Source organism: Doryrhamphus excisus, linkage group LG7 (genome assembly GCF_037039965.1).
Source record: "Doryrhamphus excisus strain RoL-2023G ecotype Guam linkage group LG7, RoL_Dexc_Guam_v1.1, whole genome shotgun sequence".
NCBI lineage: Eukaryota > Metazoa > Chordata > Actinopteri > Syngnathiformes > Syngnathidae > Doryrhamphus > Doryrhamphus excisus.
This window is the reverse complement of record NC_136363.1, coordinates 1468343-1489040: the sequence shown is the minus strand read 5'-3', so window position 1 is coordinate 1489040 and position 20698 is coordinate 1468343. Positions and strand designations below refer to the sequence as shown.

Sequence of the window (20698 nt, the reverse complement as noted above, 5' to 3'; positions counted from 1 at the left end):
AAAGGCTTTTTCAATTAAAGGGGAGGAGCAGTAGATGACTATCATCTGCATAAAAATGAAAAGAGGCATTGATTGATCAATACGAAGATTGTTCACATAAATGGAAACAGCAATGGACCTAAAACAGAGCCTTGGGGTACTCCTTTAGTTATTGGAAGAAAGGAAAGTGTACACAGTGATTTCTACCTGATAAATAGTTATAATAAATAGTTATAAAACCAACCAACATCAGTATCAGTATACCACTGCTGTGTCTTCCAAATATGATACTTCTTTTGTAGGTGTGAAATTTGTCCGTACACACATTTTGGGTTTCCATACACATTTTTACAGATGAGGCCTATGGACAGTGTTGTTTACAGCACCTGCACATGTGATACACCGTGACTGGCAACAGCCTTGTTTGCCAGGTTCAGCAGTATTCTCGTATCGTTGGGAAAGGGTACCAGATCAGGGTTGCATTGCTCCTTCACAGACGAAAAAAAAAAAAAACCCAGAAAGCACACAAAACACCACTCCACATTAAATTTAGAATTATAAAAGACTTTTGCCGATCATCCACAATCCTGATGAGAGACACAAAACACACGCCTCTCTCTTTTCATACTGAGGTGTTTGATCAGCAATGTAGCACATAATGGTGCAAGAACTGCAACCACGTATAAAACTACCAAAATGACAGAACTTTGAATTATATCAACTGTCAAGTGGTAAAGCGGAGAAATAATAACAAAAAATAAAATTTAAAAAAACTATTGCAACTGTTGGCAAATAAAGCAACACGACCACCTCTGCAGTTGTAGGAAATGTAGAAAACTTATATAGACCTCATGAACAAGAGCAATGACGTGGATTTCCAGAATTCAGTCCTTATCTGGTCATCCCTCGAGACTGGATCTAAGTATTTTGGCAGAACATCACACCCAAAAACATCCTGTGTACCAATCAGGTCACGTTGACCTCCCTAAGTCACGTAGGCCTCCCCAAGTCACGGAGCCCTCTTAAGTTCAAGTAGAGTTTACCAGAATGATCAGTCATATTCAGTGTACAAGGGAGTAGTCATTTTACAATACAACCATTCACTATGGTTATCTGGTGGAAATGTTATGCCATATAATTCATGAAAAATATGGCCTACAAAAATGAAGCACAATTATCCACCATGTAATTGTTTTTCCCCATCTTTACACCACACAGAGAAGAGAAAGACATGTGTTTTCGTGTCTAACATATAGTAAGGATTATGGATGATGGGCGAAATTCCAAAAAACAACGTGCAAATGAACTTACAAGATACTTCCGGATGTGCTGCAAGCTGAAAATGTGAGTGGAGCGTTCCGTATCAGTCAGTCGCTTCTCGCACAGCAGACACAGACCCGAAACGGTCGTGACCTGGCGGGACTCGTCATAGGAGTCGTGCATCACCAGAAAGGCAGACCCTGTGACGTAAAGCGGGGGTGAAAGGAGGTTCTTGCGTCACCCCGGTTCACCCGTTTACTCACCCAGTAGAGGCAAGCGCTTGCCTCTGAGAGACGTGTGGGAAGGCGGAACTGAGGAGACAACAATATTGACTATTTTGTTACGTGCCACGGTTGGCAAGTCATGTGACACAAAGCATGTCTGCAGGTGTGGGAGAAGGCTCGCTTGTTTATTTAGCACATCAGTTAAATTAGCGGGCGGCACGGCGGTCGAGTGGTTAGCGCGCAGACCTCACAGCTAGGAGACCAGGGTTCAATTCCATCCTCGGGCATCTCTGTGTGGAGTTTGCATGTTCTCCCCTGTGCATGCGTGGGTTTTCTCCGGGTACTCCGTTTTTTTCCTCCCACAATCCAAAAACATGCTAGGTTAATTGGCCACTCCAAATTGTCCATAGGTATGAATGTGAGTGTGAATGGTTGTTTGTTTATATGTGCCCTGTGATTGGCTGGCCACCAGTTCAGGGTGTATTGAACATGATGTCCTCAAATGCACCCTTTTCCACTGCACGCTACAGACTCCACTTTTACTCGCTATTTACTTTTTCATTGGATATTATACCAAAACTTCAATTTTCCAATGAGACCAGGGTTCAATTCCACCCTCAGACAGCTCTATGTGGAGTTTGCATGTTCTCTCCGTGCATGTGTGGGTTTTCTCCGGATATCTCCCGCATTCCAAAAACATGCTAGGTTAATTAGCCACTCCAAATTGTCCATAGGTATGAATGTGAGTGTGAATGGTTGTTTGTTTATATGTGCCCTGTGATTGGCTGGCCACCAGTTCAGGGTGTATTGAACATGATGTCCTCAAATGCACCCTTTTCCACTGCACGCTACAGACTCCACTTTTACTCGCTATTTACTTTTTCATTGGATATTATACCAAAACTTCAATTTGAGTGTGAGTGTGAATGGTTGTTTGTTTATATGTGCCCTGTGATTGGCTGGCCACCAGTCCAGCGTGTACTTCGCCTCTCGCCCGAAGACAGCTGGGATAAGCTCCAGCACCCCTGCAGCCCTCGTGAGGAAAAAGCGGTAGAAAATGAATGAATGAATGAGTTAAATTAGCAATGACGTGGGTGGTCAGAATTCAGTCCTTATCAGGAAATGCCTTCTGCCTGGAAAACATCTTGGAATTCAATCACATCCAAACGCATCTTGTGGAACAATCAGGTCACGCTGGCCTCCCAAAGTCACATAGCCCTCTTAAGTTGGATTCAAGTTCACCCGCCTTTTCAACCAATCGGAATGCTCAAATTGTGCGACTGATTGAAGTGCACTAAGAATTTGTTGTATGTATATAAAATACTTCAAGTGTGTATCTGGCGGACTGTCTCCTCTCATCTGTAAATCTTTCAGCTGTTTTTCCCTTCGTTGTCTTGAGCGAGTGTGTGTGTTTACATGAATGAGGGTCATCAGAGGATAAAGGTGTGTTTTGGCGTTGTGGCCTGCCAAGAGAATAGCTGTACGAGTAATCAGTAGTTAGTCACGATATGGTAACATAACACAGGCCAGTGTAAATAGCTGCATATTGCCAGTGTGGTTAAAAGTGTATTGTGAGAACTGTTCACTGATGAATCCTTTGTTTGAACATCTGTCCTGGAACAATAACAAGAGCAACTTTAAACAAGGCTGAAGTGAAGGCCGTTGGTGTGTCATCATTGTGTTTGTCGTGGGAGTTATTGGGTGGCGTGTATCTTCTTTACTCGTGTTAGTTGTGAAGGAGACATTTATGGTAATGGGGTAATTTCATTTGAACATGCATCGGATTACAATTGAGTGCATCCCATAATCAGTTCCCAGTTCCACATGTCCTACAGGAGTAGGAAGAAGCAAATCTTATTAAATCCTATCCATCTGGTACTTTTACAATCAGTAACTGTTACATTTGTTCACTTCCTGCTTTCCTAATATAATTTATATTCATTCATTCATTCATTCATTTTCTACCGCTTTTCCTCACGAGGGTCGCGGAGCCTATCCCAGCTGTCTTTGGGCGAGAGGCGGGGTACATCCTGGACTGGTGGCCAGCCAATCACAGGGCACATATAGACAAACAACCATTCACACTCACATTCATACCTATGGACAATTTGGAGTATCCAATTAACCTAGCATGTTTTTGGAATGTGGGAGGAAACCGGAGTACCCGGAGAAAACCCACGCATGCACGGGGAGAACATGCAAACTCCACACAGAGATGGCAGAGGGTGGAATTGAACCCTGGTCTCCTAGCTGTGACGTTTGCGCGCAAACCGCTCGACCGCTGTGTCGCCCTCTTTTTAAATTTTATTTTATTAATTTTTTTTTTTTTTTAATTTTTTGAATTTTTTTTTTTTGGAAGAAGGAAGAAGCGAAGTAGTGAGGGAGAACCCTGCAGAAGACAGGGTTGGATGGAGGAGATTGATTTGCTGTGGCGACCCCTGAAGGGAAAAACCCAAAGAGAGAGAAGAAGACTCTTTTCTTGTGAACTCCAGAGTTACTCTGGCAAGTAAAGCGACAAGAAGAAAGAGAGAGAGCCTACTGTTTCGTTTCAGGACTTCGTGGTGAGGCCCAAATCTCTCCAACACTGCAAATAGAAGAAACAACAACAAATTGACGACTCCAACTTGTCCAGTGAATGATATGATATATGTATATGTGCCCTGCTTTGCAAAGCTTATTAAATCCTAGCCCTCCATCTGCTACTTTTACAATCAGTAACTGTTACATTTGTTCACTTCCTGCTTTCCATAATACAGTTTAAGGGTTTTTTTTTTTTTTTTTTTTTAATAATGTACCTCGTACATAATGTGACCATCCAATGCCATAATGGGTACCATAGTAAGTATCAATATAGTGATATATATAGCACATCATGACTGGTTCAAGACTCTTCATCCTTGTATTTAGCAAACATCAACTGCTTGTATTGTTTCTTGAATTGGCCCATCGTTGTGCATTGTTTGATTTCCTTACTCAATCCATTCCATAGTTTGATTCCACATACTGAAATGCTATGGCTAGCATAACGTAGTCCTAGCATAGAAGTGTTTCAAATGTAGTTCTTCCCTGAGATCATATTTCTCCTCTCTTGTAGAGAAGTACTGCATGACATTTTTAGCTAATTGGTTGTTTTTAGCCTTATGCATTATTTTAGCTGTTTGAAGATTAACTATATCAGCAAGTTGAAGTCTCTCTGTAGGCGGCATTATGAATTATCCTTACTGTCCTTTTTTACAGTACATTTAGCGAGTGAAGATTGCTTTTGTAGTTATTAGCCCATATTTCCATACAATAAGTAAGATATGGTAGAACCAGAGAGCAATAAAGAGTGCGCACTGATTTCTGATTTGAGAACAAATTTTGTTTTGTTAAATACTGAAATATTTCTGGCCACCTTATGTTGTATATTTGTAATATGAGGTTTCCAGCTCATATTTTCATATATTGTGATCCCCAGAAATGTATTTTCGTTCACTCTTTCAATGTCCACACCGTCTATTTGTATTTGCTGGTGCGTGTCCTTTCTTCTGTTACCAAACAGCATGATTTTAGTTTTACTTAGGTTCAAGGACAATCTATTATCATCAAAGCCGATATTAAGGATCTCAATTCTGGACACCAACCTGTGTTGAAACTTAACTGGCTGAGGTCATTCAACACCGAGGCAGGCACATCCATCACCTGATGGGAGGGGAGACTCTTTCAAGATGATAAAGTCAATTCAAATATGGACTTTTTTTAATTCTAAAAGCATTACCCGAAGAATGGCCTGCTTCCATCCCCTTTCCTTCTCTTCCGTCACCACCAGTGACTCCAGGAACTGGACGTCTGGAGCTTCTTGCCAGGCAAACGGCAATCGCCAGGGATTCAGATAGAACTAAGGAAAGAATGTTGATACTTTATTCATCTCCAAGAGAAATTGACAATACATGAGGAACAGATGACTTGAAATTATAAGGTGGTGGTGGGGAAGGAATGATCCGCTTGTTGCAACTTTTCCCAGGAAGGGCCACATACTGAAAAATGAAAGGATGCAAGGGCCGCTGATAGATACGCTAACAAGAAACTGCATCTCAGCTTTGTCACATAAGTAAATAAGACTTTTTACCATCAACTTTCCCGTAATCACTTTTTCCAAAACTATTTTTCCAAACCCTTTTATTTAGTTTTAGTTGTTCCTAAAAATGCATCTTTTTTTATTTGGACTTGATGCCTTTAAAATTATATTATTTTTCCTCACATTTTCACAATTGGACGCTTGGAAAATTACAACTTTTTTTCTTTGACTGTGTTTTGCTGTGTTTTTTTCAAGTTTCCAACTACTTCAACGTCGGCGGCGCGGCGGTCGAGTGGTTACCGCGCAGACCTCACAGCTACGAGACCAGGGTTCAATTCCACCCTCGGCCATCTCTGTGTGGAGTTTGCATGTTCTCCCCGTGCATGCGTGGGTTTTCTCCGGGTACTCCGGTTTCCTCCCACATTCCAAAAACATGCTAGGTTAATTAGCCACTCCAAATTGTCCATAGGTATGAATGTGAGTGTGAATGGTTGTTTGTCTATATGTGCCCTGTGATTGGCTGGCCACCAGTCCAGGGTGTACCCCGCCTATCGCCCAAAGACAGCTGGGATAGGCTCCAGCACCCCCACGACCCTCGTAAGGAAAAGCGGTAGAAAATGAATGAACTACTTCAACATCGTTTTCCTAATTATGACTATGTCCCCATAATATTTTCATGTAATGTTAACTTTTCCAATGATTACAACTTTATTTGTTTTGTGTCGCATAATTTACAGCTTTAACATATTTCAACTCTATGCTACAAAAATATTTCTTGTTAGAGTACACCTTTTATTGTAAAATTACTGCCGATTTGTCAATTTTTGCCATTTTAGGTTTCTTAAATTATATTTTTAGCATGTATCGCATGCCAATAACAAAACAAAACAGACGTAGCCGTAAAAAAAAAAAATGGTCCCCTCCCTTAACAGAAGCCTAAAAATCTCACCAGTGTTTGTACGAGGTGTTTTGGTGAGTGCAAGTGGTCTTGAAGCAGCGCCTTGGGGAATGCCTCTTCGCAAGCGAAGCAGACACAAACGACCGTGGTCGTCTTTGCGTCCGTGATGTTACACATCACCAGCAGGGAAATGCCTGGGGGGGAAAAAAAAAACACACATACGTACAATCGGCATGTGGGGCCAAAATGGCCAATGAAGGCAAAGCGCTGCTTTGACTTGTGAGGTCACCTGGAGTCAAGCTGCCATGGAGTTCCTGGAGTAGATCCTGAACTGGTTTCTGACCTAAAAGATGAGATAAGAAGCATCTAACGTCACACGCGGGCTGAGCAGAATGTTAAAACCTTCAAAGTCGAGTGTGGAAGAACCGTCTGAGATGTCTGCACTTTCAGCCGTGGCCTTGTGGTTGCTGGCGTTATTACCCTGTTCTGTAAAGTAAGGAAGCTAATGTGTCATATTTATTTCAAATTGGACATCTGAGGATTATGACACGCGTGTTACCCCGGCTCCAGAGTTTCTTCATCTTCGGGAGAAGAAAAAAAACAGCGTGTGAAAAGTGACATCTTATGATACAAAGACGGATCTTTACTACATTTTTCCCCTGACGCACCATTTTGTGGGAGTAAGCTTGCACGTGCTGAAAATAATTGTCTTCTTGCTCAAAGGTTCTGGCACAGTTCTGCAAGAGAGACAAATGTGATTTTTTTGTTATTTTTTTAGTATTGAACATGATGTCCTCAAATGCACCCTTTTCCACTGCACGCTACCGACTCCATTTTGCAATTTTACTCGCTATTGACTTTTTCATTGGATATTTTTTCAAAACTTCAATTTTTCAATGAGACCAGGGTTTAATTCCACCCTCGGCCAGCTCTAAGTGGAGTTTGCATGTTCTCCCCGTGCATGTGTGGGTTTTCTCCGGATATCTCCCCCACCTGGTTATTCCGGCCTAAGAGGACCCAAAATGGTGGCAGTCATGTGCAAAAATGTACTAATACTACTTACTAATTTAATGTTCGCTTTCAAAAAAAACGAGCGTAGAACATAATTGCAAACAATATACATATTTAGGCATTGACCCGTGAACATTTTTGATAGACTGGCAGCTGATTTGTGGTTATGGCTGCCATTTTGTTCGCTAGCAAATAGGATACCAACAAGGAAATTTTGCAATTAAAAAGAAAACCCATTAAGAACAAAGCTGAATTAACGTGTTGTATTAACATGACAAGTTGCGCACCATATTGTATGCTAATCAGAGAATGCGTGCAAACAAAGGCAAAGATGTGGCTAAAAATGTAAATATTAAAAAGGAAGAACATGCTAACCGGAGTTGATGCTCACTGAGGTTCCACCGTGCATTACTTCCCGTGGGAAAAGTTTCACAGTGTTTCTCAGTCCATATGAAACAAATTAAAAACAAAAATAGATTTAAGTGATGTAAACCACTGCTGGTCCTTTGTGGCAACGTGCCGCATTAGCCGCAGTCTCCTCTTGGATAAACTTGGTCTCCTTGCAGTGATCACAATAGGAAGTAAATACAGGAGACCCTCGTTCTTCTTCATTGTTTGTCGAGTGACAGAGCGCTCAAAACCCTGAGGCGAGTGGAGCTAGTGCCGTGCAATGGACAAGTCCTCCAACATTGAGCTTCTTACCTGACAAAGTATTTTGTACGTCGGAGCAGACGTATCTGATAAAAGGAAACAAAACCACAATTGATACATGCATGCAATCAAGTGTATTACAGTCACAATGAAGAAATTAAACTGATTCAAATCCATCCATCCATTTTCCTCCGCTTATCCGGGTCAGCAGTCTCAGTCGGGAAGCCCAGACTTCCCGGTCCCCGGCCACCTCCTACAGCTCCACCGGGAGGACACCAAGGCGTTCCCAGGCCAGCTGTGAGACATAATCCCTATAGCGTGTCCTAGGTCTTCCGCACGGTCTTTTCCCGGGTGGGCATGCCCGGAACACCTCACCAGGGAGGCGTCCGGGAGGCATCCGGACTAGATGCCCGAGCTCCACCCTTTTTCCGACTGAGAACCATGGCCTCTGATTTGGAGGTACCGAGTCTCATCCCAGAAGCTTCACACTCAGATGCAAACCGTCCCAGTTAACGCTGAAGGCCGCAGCCCGATGGGCCATAAGCACCACATCATCTGCAAGGCATCAGCTGTGCCTAGAAATTCTGTCCATGAAAATTGTGAACAGAATCGGTGACAAAAAGCAGCCTTGGCGGAGGCCAACGTTCACCGGAAAAGGGCTGGACTTACTACTGGTAATGTGAACCAGACTCGAATGCCTTTTCCAGGTGCACAAAGCACATGTAGACCGGTTAGGCAAACTCCCATGCACCCTAGTGAGGGTGTAGAGCTGGTCCAGTGTTCTGCGACCAGTATGAAAACTGAATTGGACCTCTTGTAGCACAAAGGTTCGACTAACGGTCGTACCCTTCTCTCCAGCACCCTGGAATAGACTTTACCAGGGAGGCTGAGGAGTTTGATCCCCCTAGCGTTGGAACACACCCTCCGGTCAACCTTCTTAAAAGAGGGGGACCACCACCCCGGTCTGCCAATCCAAAAGGTACTTTTCCAGACTTCCACGCAATGTTGAAGAGACGTGTCAGCCAAGACAGTCCCTCAACATCCAGAGCCTTGAGGAATTCTGGGCGGAACTCGTCCACCCACAAAGTTTTGGCACTGAGGAGCATTTTGACCACCCCAGATACCTCAGCCACGGTGATGGCACAGACCGTCCAACTACTGTCCACTGTAAACGGTGTGGACCGGGCACTGAAGGATTGTCTGTGTGTTTGTCTCCTATTTATTGTATCTCACCATAGAACTATTCACTACATTTAACCAAGTAGAACCAAGCAGCCTTGGGCAAATCACAGGACACATAATCGCTTTCGGGTACATACAGTTCCGGAACTCTCCCACACATCCACGATTTTGACTAAGTACAGATAACGGGAGGACATGGCATCTGCGGCCTGTTGATAACGGCCGGCTCCACCGCTCCACCCCGGAGCTCCGTGTAATCTGATTGGTCTCAGAGTAAACCATGGGTGTCGTGCCTCCAACACGACACCCATCACTGACCTAAAGACCAAGAGGTCAAATTCCAACAGCACTGCTTCCCTTTTCTGAGGCGCCGGACGGTTTGCCACAACCTCTTCATGCTCCATGCCCTCACCGAATTCCTCCCACACCCACAGTTTTTGCTTCGACAACCGCCGTAGCCGCGTACCGTTTGGCCTGACGGTATCTGTCAGCTGCTTCAGGAGTCCCACAAGCCATCCATGCTCGATAGGACTTCTCCATCATTGGGTTCCCGGTATCCCACATCCAGGTGCGGTTTCTCCTCTTTGTCGTCATCATAAGGATCATGATGATTAAAATGTAATTTATAAATTACATTGTGCACCAATCTCGAAAGCATCTCAGATTGTCACCATCTCGCACCTTGATTGGCAGCTGAAGGTGGGAAGATTCATGCAGCCTGGAACTCCCAATAGTTTGAGCATTCCATTACCCATACAATTCAGACAATTGGCCCCGAGTATCAGAGACATCTCAGTACAAAAACTAGTTGTGGTCTGAACAGGTCTAATTTATGTCATAACAGATAGATAGCTGGGTTAGCTAGATGAAGAGTCAAACATCATTCAGCAACATCATGCAGATGTTCCGTGATGAGTATGGTCATACCAAGTTGGGCCACAGGTTCCACGCAGGTTTTCAAGCTATCACCATCGTTTTCCAATGCGATGATGTTTAAAGCTACAATTAAAAAAAAAAACAATCAGTCAAGATACTTAAGAGAAATGCTACACAGGTTGATTTATTGAAAACAAATGCACCCACCGGCTTTGTAACTGGAGTTACTGACTGATGCAAAAACATCAGGATCCACACTCCGTTGCTGAAAGACAGTTATCACATTAAAACAAGAAAAAAAAAGCAAGACAGCTGGAATTAATACTGTACACCAAGCTCAAGTGTCAACCTTAATGTTTGCATGTGCAGCTCTGTGATCCTTCGCCGCCTTCTTTGCCAAACTGAGCATCTTAGACATGAAGTCAGACGAGGAACACTGCTCGGGCAGCAGGGTGGAGGGGGAAGTGGCTTTCTGCACAAACAATATCAAGACCTCAGATTCTCTGCAGCGCTGCACTGCAAGACAACTTGTGTAAAAACCCCGGAATTGACAAGTTCTTCAAAGCACATAGAGCACCATTTCCAATAAACGGCATGGTTTTACTGCCACATCCTGCAGCTGCAGTGAGGAAGTCAACGTGACCCGAGTGTTGTGCAACGTACCTTTTCAAGTGTTGATTTGCACCCCCTTACATAAGATCTGGGCCTGCCAAATAGTCCACAATTCCCGGAAAAAGGAGCAACTTTTCTGGTAATACCATCTCATTTGTTATAAAGGGTGTGCAAAGTTTATTGAAAGGATACCAACTTGCCACTTTGATACTGTAAGTTGTGTGTATATGTCAGGATTGTGATACAGCAAAGAAAGTCTATATTTAGTATCAACTTTGTGTTTCTTTCCCACTGATTTTAATCTCTGGGGAATTTAATCATGTAACTGTGGACAAAACACTGACTACTTTTCACTAGTATGTGGACAATATAACCAGGGGGAATAAGACCTTAGATCTGCCGTATGCAAACGTCAAGGAGACATACAGCGCCACCCCACCCTGCCTGCACTGGGGAAAGCAGACCACAATCTGGTGCTGCTTAAACCTCACGACACACCAAGAGTGACGAGACTGCCAACGTCCACACGCTCACTCAGGAAGTGGTCTCGTGAAGCTGAGCAGGCCCTGAAAGACCGCTTCGAAACTACAGACTGGGACGCGCTGCAGGGGTCTCACAATGAGAACATGGGGGAGATGGTTGACTCCACCACGGACTATATAAACTTCTGTATGGACGTTGTTGTTCCAGTAAGAACTGTACGCTGCTTTGCAAACAAGCCCTGGATCACCAGTGACATCAAAGGCCTTCTGAATCAGAAGAAGGCCTTCAAGGATGATGACACACAGGAGATCAAGCGAATACAGAAGGAACTCAGAGTCAGTCTCAGGGAGGCGAAGGAGCAGTATGGAAGGAAAATAGAACAGAGGTGTGGGAGGGAATGAGGACTCCAAGAGAAGCACCCCCCATTGAGGGGGATGTGGAAAGGGCAAACCAGTTTGATCACTCCATCCCATTCACACGGGAGCCCTACTCACAAAGTAACATTGGAGGTGGCCAAAGCTCAGGACGTGTTTGATGACAGCGTGGGCGGCCAGCGTCTGTTCACAGAGGGTGCATAGGTAATGCGTCCTCTCAGTCTCCTTACACGTGCATTCAACAAGGTGCTGCATGCCTGCAAGACAGTGGTTAGTAGAGGTTGGATGCTTTTCAAAGTTCAAAGACCAAACCCCCCAAGGATACATGAATACGTCTTTTACGTTTTTTTGTGCAAGAGGCACAAAGAGGTGAGAAGGTTTAACACAGCCAAGTACAATCTTAATCAAATGAATGCTTCTCATTGCCTTTAAATTGCCAGGGCCCACTGGACTGCGCATCAGAGGCCACAATGCGCGTCCCAATGTAGACCACCTCTGTTACCGACCCAGTCCCATTAAACACAGCAGCAGGCTAATCCAAGCACTGTGCTTGTGATCCACCTGCATTTATGCTTTGTCGTCGCCATATAGGAGAACCTTTGATGGTATATTCTCGGGATCTCCTCCTTGTATGGACTCCCAGTTTTTCAGATCATGCTAAGAATAAAGATTGGGACGGGAATAAATGGCTAAATGGCTTGTCTCCCCCAAATAAACATTTTAGAAGTGAAAACTGACACGACAGTGGAGTCATCTGCGCGCGTCTTCACCACCAGAGTAAACCGTTTGATCCAGGTTTGCACATTTTGGCTGTTGAGATTCCTCATTGACCGCTGCAACATCTCAGCCGAGGTACTGTGAATTTCATCCTGAATTCTGTTTTAACTCATCCAGAGTCGACCCCTAAGTTGTAAAAACATCAGGACTCTCTGCGCAGGTGTCAAAAGGACCCGTTTTTAATAAAAAATTTTATGGCTAACGCATGCTGTTGCCCATTCCACTGATCCATGGTTACTAAAATGGCGGAAAAAAAAACATTTTTTTCTGGTTTGCGGCCGATGTTCAGGCTTTCAATTCCTAAGGGAGACTCCCGCCAAACTAAGGATACAATCTTAAAACGTTCTCCTTCAAGAAAAACCCATAGAATGTATCTGCTTAATTGGGGAATCAGCGTACCTGTTCATGTTTTGTTTTAAAAAAATAACTAAAAATTCCACCTCACCAACACGAGTTTACCATACAAAAACTACTACAGTTCAAATTTCAAGAAGCAACAGCTAGAAATGATACTCACCAAGAAGTGGATACTTTCTTTGGGCATCTGCTTGGTACTCTCGTATAGTCACCCTCTTTTGCCCAGGGTCTACCAACACGAGGCAAAAATAAAAAATACATGAATGCTGATTCAGGTCAAGATTCTAATCCAGTTCCCTCACTGAGTCCTACAGAACGTAACCCATTTGCCTCAGTGAATGCAATGACTGCAATGCAATGCGGTTGAAGGCACCAGAGCAGCATCCTCGTTGGAAGTGCCAGATATGAAACACTGTTGAAAATGAGGTGTGGACTGAAGTGAAGGTCTACCTTCCAGCAGCTTGGGAAGACTGTCATAGTCACTGAGAGAGTGCATCACTGGTGAGAGGAAGCAGACTGTGTTACATCACGGCCCAATAAGAGCTCATTCCTGCTTGGTGAGACGGGAGAATCGTGTACCTTCAGAGTAGCTATACGTTTTGTACAGCGCAAACAGCTTTTCAAGCAAATTCAACATCTGAACAGGAAGAGGGGGAAAAAAAAGTCATCAGTGCTAGTTTGAACATCTCACATGAACATTTCTTTTCAATTGGCTTTGTTATGTGATGCATTCAACCTCACTATTTGTCATATTTGTGCATCCAGATACACACCTGGATCTGTCCTGACAGATTTGTCATTTTCCGCCTAACTAGATTGACCCTTAAGTCTTTGCCGGGCACCCAGGAGAATGCAAGCATATTTGGATCGGTGTAGTTCTGCACACACACACACAACAAACCATCTAGATGGAATCGGATATGACAAAAAGTTGTCCAAGTTGATTTGTTATGCCCAGGAACTCACACAGTAGTTGACTTTATGGCAAACGGAGGTAAGGTGAGATACTATCTGAGTGTCCGGTAACATTTCCTCACAGATGTGGCACAGGTAAAAAATGCGGTTCGCTCCGGGATTAAAACAGACAGTCAGCAGTTGAAGACCTAGGAGAATGCGTAACCAAAATTATCACATGACAGTATTACAGTATTAATTGGCCCTGTACCCTAGAAACCGCCCATGAATGATACGGGAAAAGGCAAAGATAAAATATAGAGTTTAACCATGTCCAGTATCAGCCCCCGTAGCTGTCCACTCAGAGCGCGCTGCTCTGGTATCGTGCCCGTGAAACAACCAATCAGAGAACAGCGCACGAGCGTGAACACACAGCGTTTGTTTTGCTGCCGCCTGTGCTCTCCGCACATGTGACAGGAAATGTCACTGTAACTATAAATATTTCTAGTGCTTCTCCAGTCACCAAAAAAACCAAACTTGATTAATGGAACTTTAATTGTCAGACATTGATAAGATAAGACTGTTGATAAAATATTATTGTTGATATATTTTTGCAATTATTGTGTTTACACTGTTTAGATATAATACATGTAATAAACTGAACATTTTCTGGAAACAAAATGGTCTTTTGATTAAATAGTACGTGATAATAAGCTCATGATTAAATAGTATGTGATAATAAGATCGTCACATGGTTTGTCTGGTATCAGGCCCAGTATCATGACCCTCGACCTTCAGTCTTGGCCTGATACCAGACAAATCATGTGATAACCTATGAGTATCGTCATTCAGATATAGCACTATAAAAGCAGCTGTCCACCCCCCCCCCCTTACAAAAGTGTAGTCTCCCCGCAAAGCAAACAATGAAATGGTCCAAATCAGTATGTATGCTGTCCTGCTCCAATCCAGCCTAAAACAGTGGTAAAAAATGAAAAGACTGGTGCCATTCCATTTTCCAAGACCCTCTAGTTGGGCTACAGACTACTTGGTTATTTGACCTTTTGCCATATTTGGTGAATGATATGGGGCATTACTCTGTGGTCACTTGACAACCTGGAGACTTTTGATAAAACATTCTGCTGCGGTATCAGAGTGCAGCTTGAGGGTTTCACGCTTTCGTTCTGTTCACGTGAACAGACATGACCTTGGGATCTTTGACCGCTGTGGTCGCCAAAGAAACACACGGTGTAACCGTGTTCTATCTTGTCCGTTGTCTCGTGTTTAGTCTTGCCTGTATGAGAGCTGCGCCTTCCATGATGTCACTTTGGGTAACGCTCCTTGGCCAAGATACATATGAGTCAATACATACAATTATGTCTTTTTCACTCATTTGTTCGCTTAAAAAACAACAAAGAACATAATTACAAACAATATAGAACATATTTAAGCCAAGTTGAAGGATCATCTCAGCAACCCTTAAAGACTGAGCATGTTTTGTTTGTGGTCATTTTGTAATCCACTTTTTAATGTTCTTTACAGTCCTCTGTAAAGCCCTTATCGGTCGGGCTTTTGTACCAACAAAAACACAGTTACACACCCTTTTGTGAACTTCATCCAATCAAAGACAAGGTTTTCCATAGTTTTCCTATGTTGTTCTCCAAGTTCTCCAAATAGTGGTTAGCGTTCTGGACTTCGGAGCAAACGCCCCAGGTTCGAATCTCCGCTAGTAAGCATCATTGGTATTCAGCAGGAAGGGATTCCGGAATATAAAGTCCTCAAGCCAAAATCAGTATGCATATCTGTAGTAATTCCGTAATCAGGAAAAAGGCAAAAGAAACAAACAAAACTCCAAATGACAAATACCATCCAATCTTGGCTGACTGAATTAGTGATGGTTTTGCGGGAACTCCACACAGTCATCTTCAATAGACTTTACAAACCTAGGAAGGGTTGTAGACTGTTCTGTCGGGTGACTCCATCTATAATGACAATGTTGGGAAGACAGCCTGTTCAGAAAGAAAAATATAGTCACGACTTCAGTATCGGTCAACCTGATAAAGTACCCCAACAGAGTTGGTCCTTGATTCTTGCAAGGCCTCAGTCCTCAAGAAAAAAAGCCAGATTGGCCCTGACTGAATCTTGTCTGTTCCTCAACTGCAATTCTCCAAGCTCTGCTAAGGTCTACCATCTTCTACCTCAGCAACTTGGTAGTCTGAACATCTCAGAGAACTTTTGGAGAACAAAAAGAGATGACTTACTGTAACTGTCAGGCGATTCTAGATTTGTAAAAAAAAGTACAAAAAGGTAAGTGGTTACAAGCATGCACAAAGATGACCCAGAGTGCCCAAAAAACAAAACTGGTGATAATACCTGTCTGGAATACTTCATTCATTTTCTGTAATAAAGGGACACGTTCAGACACGGTTTCACAGCTTGACTCAACAGGGAAGGCAAACTAAACCACTGGGAACAATGTCAAATTTCCAAGACCCACCTGTCGATGACTGATTGACCTGATATGGCTCTTGAAATCCTGGAACTTTCTGTATTTGGAGCGGCAGACCTAAAAAGTGAACAAGCCAATTCGTCATGAGGGAAAAGCATCTTTGGCTCTGGGTAGTTACATGACTTGAAAGGCCAAAAAGCACAATTGAAAAGGCGGTGCCTTTTTCACACTAAAAGCGACAGCAAAAATCAAAAAAAAAAAAAAAGTCATCAAAAGCAAAGCACGCCGCAAATAGGGCAAGAAAGGTTGCTATAAAATAAATCTTCTTTGGTTTCCTTGCACATGGACAAAGGAGAGAAGGAGCTGCATCTCCGTATGTGTGGCTTCGTCCGATATCCCTTGGCATTTCCCCTCCTCGCTAAACTGAGCCTTACACACATCAACCCATCTTATGCATCTCAATTGAACTGCTGGCCATCAAACAGGCCGGGATCCCTCTCATCATTGTTGGAGTCAGTCTCCTTGTCTGGTGGCTGTTCAGCAATGATGCCGGCTTTCGCCAAAGCTGGGACAACAGTTAAAGCAGATCCCCAAGCCCGAGCATCTACAATCCATTCACATATGGTGGCCTAACTCGCCTGGCGCCGCCTCCGTGTTGATGTCATGTCTTTCATCATCAAGCTGCTCGCAACTTCACTTTGTATGGCGTGTTTACACCAATGTTGGAGTTCTTTTATAGTTTCTCAAATTCAGTTTTATTCTTTCCTAAATTCTTTTTTATTCATTTTTCGTAATTCCTTTTATTTTTTTTTACTAGGGATGTTCCAATCAAGATTTTATGTTACCAAACAGATACCAATAGGGATGCAGTGCAATGGGAGTGGGGCAAAAAGCACTTGAAAACAATTCAAGTGAAATAGGCCGTTTATCCGCTGATCAAAAGTTGAAGACCATCGCTCCAAAAATGACACAAAAAAAACTCTCCAAAGCAGAAAAAGAAAGTAGTATCTCCACTGTTCTTGTTAACCACTTCCAAAATGGCTTTGGGCATGCTTGATGCCAGTGTTTCCAGGAGGCTATTGGGAACATTGGTCCAAGTGGTGGAGATGGCTTCACCAAGGGCGTCAACTGTCTGGAACTGATGGCCGTCCATCCCCAAATGTTCTGCATGGGATGTCAATCAGGGGAACATGAGGGATGGTCCAAAAGAGAAGAAGTAGCCCTTGGTCAAGCCAGCATCATGAACTGCAGTGTTGTCCTGGTGAAGAACCCAGCTGTTCCCACACAGACCAGGGCCATCGGTCATCAGGGATGCCCGGCACAACCGACCGCCGTTTGACGACCCTGCACCACCTGAAACTCCACGTTCCACTGAATGAAAAAGCACCCCGGATCATGATGGACCCCCCTCCAATGTGCCAGGTGGGATCTCCTTGTCATGCCAGTAACGTTGGAAGCAATCTGGACCGCCAAGGTTACATTTTTTCCTCCTTTCAATGTCCCATGTTTGATGCTCCCTTCCAAAGTCTAAACGGGCAGTTTTATGGCGTTGAAGGACACCAGGTCTTTGAATTCCTTTGAAAGCCTTTTCCTACAGATGGCGTCTGATGGTTACTGTGCTGCAGTCGGCACCAGTAAGGGCCTTCATTTGGGTCCAGGACCACCCCGTGTCTTGACGGACAGCCCATCGGATCAGTCATTTCTTGGGGTCTACCACTTGACTTTTTTTTGTTCCATAATGCTGAGGATCTTTCCAAAAATGTAGAATGAGCGTCTTACTGCGTCAAACCTCTGCAGGCTTAGACAGCTCCACCATCCCACCACGGTGAAGAAGAGAAAGCTTCTTAGCTTTAGCCATCAGGAGGGCATGACCGTCTCAATGCCTGACAGAATTTGGAGCAGATTTTGGCTTTTATAGCCTTTGGTCTTGAACTTTTGATCAGGTGAAAAACAACCCGTCTTACCCCCCCTTCCTTTTGCATATTGTAGCAACATCATTCGGTTCCCTTTTTTTTAGGTCTGTTTCCTGCCAGGTTGCCAGCAAATGTGACATTGAGGGGTGTCCACGCCAACAAAGCCAGTCTTACCGTTTGTCGTCAGAATAATTCTAGAATATTGGAAGAGGTGTAATCAAACACACCAGAACGGTTGTTTGTTTTTATTGCAGTCAAATCAAAGTGCAATCTCCAGCCCAGAGATGGCACACAAATAACAGGACCATCGGTGCAGGACGTCGGCAGCCTTCCTCTGGAATGTCTCAGGAGTGTTGACTGGGGTGCCCTGAAGACTCCCCTTCAGAAACCCCCTTCAGAAAATTAGCTGAGAGGTCTAGACACAACCCTTTTGAAACAAGGAAGCACACTTGGTGCTTGCTTTCAGCAGCTGTTTCCTCCTTCCTGTTTCCATCACAGCGACATTTGGTGATTTTATTGTCACATCATGCAACCACGCGAGGTTGAAGACATGAGATTACATTCTGATCTTGCTAGCTTGCGCACTATAGCCGACATAAAAAAATGATTAATAATAATAATAATACATTTTATTTAAAAGCGCCTTTCAGGACACCCAAGGTCGCTGATTAAGTTATCCTTGTAGTGTCATTTGGCTAAAAGCAATATGCAAAACTTAGCCAAACAATGTCTTGACCAAAAAAAAACAGCAAAAGGTTTCCTAGCCACAAAAAAAAATCAAAAATTGTTGATCCATAAAAAATTTCAGGAATTGTTCCATAAAAATTGTTCCATAAAACTTTGCTTCTTCCTGCTCCTTCTTTGCTTCTTCCTGCTCCTTTTCAGACATGTGTAGTAATGAGGTGTTGTGTGTATGCACGTATGTGTATATATGTATATATGTATGTATGTATATATTTGTGTATGTATATGTATATATATATATATATATATATATAGATATTGTAAGTGCATATGTGAGAAAGAATAATGTAGCATAGTATTCATGTCTGAAATAAATTAAGAAGATAAAAATCAGTCCAAGTCCAAACAAAAAAAATGTCCACGTTCTCCCTGTGCTTGTGTGGTTTTTTTTCCTTTTTTTCCCTGTATTCCTCAGTCGTCCCACATCCCTAACATTGGGGATTATGTTCATTGCAGATTAAGTAACATTCCTAAGATTTTTTTTTTTTTTTTTGGCGGGCTGAAAAAAAATGTGCGTCCATACTATGCCGCTTTAGTCCATTTTTGCTTCCAGATGTTAATAAATCACTGTGGGGTCACAGTGGCACAAAAGGGGGGGTCCAAGCATGCAGGAACACTTCCTCTTCCTGTTCATCTTCTAAAGCATTCAAAAATTCAAAACCAAGCAGTTGCAATTAAAAAAATAACAAAACAACATCACCACTTTTAGGCACTTTTTAACAGAACCCCAGAGAGGACTTGGGGGTTTAATGGGTTAAAAAAAACGTTGCAAGATAACTTCACCTTTTTCTAAGTCTGCCCGTTTCCTGTCCGGCGAGATCTCGCAAAAAAAATTTTTTTTTAACCCATCAAATTATTTGCTTCCACGTCCCTTAGGGGGCTCCATAGCTTTTAATGTTTGCTTGCTTTACATGTTTAATTGTTATTTCAGTCGTGGTGTAAGCTGGCATACTTACAGCCGTACTTGTTGTACATGTTCATCAATATACACAAAAAATTCATATTTCAAAACAGTAAAATAAGCGTCTAACATACAGCATCATAAACACTAAAGCTTAGTGTTTATGATGCTTCGAAATTAGCATCACAAACCCTTGTGACACCTGTGGACTATTTTCCTAATCATCCAAATACAACATGAAAGGAGTTCATACTGGCGTTTTTTTTTTAAGTCAAAAATATCCACATAATAACCACACAAACAGTTCATGAAGTCACAAAGCATGTACTCAAATATGTAGGTACATGTCATCTTTGCTAACCAACATGGCGAGTGTACTTAGCGTATAGCAGTAGGATAATACACTAGTGTAGTGTAGCGTCTTCGGCGGTTCAGGGAGCACTCACCTGACAGACTAAACTGTCTTTCCAGAAGTTCCCTCCAGAGTACATGTTGGGAAAAAAAAGCAAAAATAAAAATAAAAACACCGCTAAAAACTTCAAAAAACACACACACACAACGTCGTCGTTGTTTGGCGTTAGCATAAAAAGAGCAAATCCAAGCGTCCGGCTAATTTGGAGGGAAAAGGAACCGCTCAGCTGCACGCGCACAGCAAGTGACATCACTCCGTGCAGGCTCGCAAAGTGCAGGGCCACTCATAAAGGGGGCCGTCCGAGGCCACCCACCCCCTTTTAACACAATGATTGGTCAGAGAAGTAATTAAGGCGGGGAAATGATTGTTGTTCCTTGTTTTTTATCTGATGATTGTGTGTGTGTGTCAGCAGAATAACAAACTAATGTTAATTTCTCATTCATCCATCAGTGGCGGTTCTAGCTAGGGCCACATGGGCAATTGCCCCGGGGGGGCGCCGCTGACCGGGAAAGAAAAATAATCTATTTATTCATGTTCAGCTCCCATCAAATTCTCATCCAGTCAGCACATAACAAACGAGCACCATCTTCAGGCGGGATCCTGGTGCCCCCAAACGTGATCAAACATCCACCAAAGTATAGCGAGTA

General features: G+C 43.1%; 1 protein-coding gene across 1 annotated transcript in view; it reads right to left on the bottom strand.

Annotated features, from left to right (window-relative positions):
- LOC131101543 (uncharacterized) overlaps positions 1 to 20386 on the bottom strand; it is a 31465-nt gene extending 11079 nt beyond the window's left edge. Inside the window, exons 1-26 of the mRNA XM_078791869.1 lie at positions 20086 to 20386; positions 16130 to 16198; positions 16006 to 16030; positions 15894 to 15911; positions 15576 to 15641; positions 13708 to 13844; positions 13515 to 13619; positions 13321 to 13378; positions 13192 to 13239; positions 12902 to 12970; positions 11728 to 11864; positions 10488 to 10610; positions 10346 to 10403; positions 10190 to 10261; positions 8132 to 8166; positions 7087 to 7155; positions 6978 to 6999; positions 6845 to 6904; positions 6708 to 6761; positions 6470 to 6612; positions 5221 to 5340; positions 5087 to 5144; positions 4003 to 4047; positions 1503 to 1550; positions 1291 to 1439; positions 366 to 467 (exon numbers count right to left, since the gene is read on the bottom strand). Coding sequence (XP_078647995.1) covers positions 366 to 467; positions 1291 to 1439; positions 1503 to 1550; positions 4003 to 4047; positions 5087 to 5144; positions 5221 to 5340; positions 6470 to 6612; positions 6708 to 6761; positions 6845 to 6904; positions 6978 to 6999; positions 7087 to 7155; positions 8132 to 8166; positions 10190 to 10261; positions 10346 to 10403; positions 10488 to 10610; positions 11728 to 11864; positions 12902 to 12970; positions 13192 to 13239; positions 13321 to 13378; positions 13515 to 13619; positions 13708 to 13844; positions 15576 to 15641; positions 15894 to 15911; positions 16006 to 16030; positions 16130 to 16198; positions 20086 to 20301 — 2106 coding nt within the window. The 5' untranslated portion in view covers positions 20302 to 20386. The remainder of the gene's footprint in view (positions 1 to 365; positions 468 to 1290; positions 1440 to 1502; positions 1551 to 4002; positions 4048 to 5086; positions 5145 to 5220; positions 5341 to 6469; positions 6613 to 6707; positions 6762 to 6844; positions 6905 to 6977; positions 7000 to 7086; positions 7156 to 8131; positions 8167 to 10189; positions 10262 to 10345; positions 10404 to 10487; positions 10611 to 11727; positions 11865 to 12901; positions 12971 to 13191; positions 13240 to 13320; positions 13379 to 13514; positions 13620 to 13707; positions 13845 to 15575; positions 15642 to 15893; positions 15912 to 16005; positions 16031 to 16129; positions 16199 to 20085) is intronic.
- Positions 20387 to 20698: the final 312 nt, after the last annotated feature.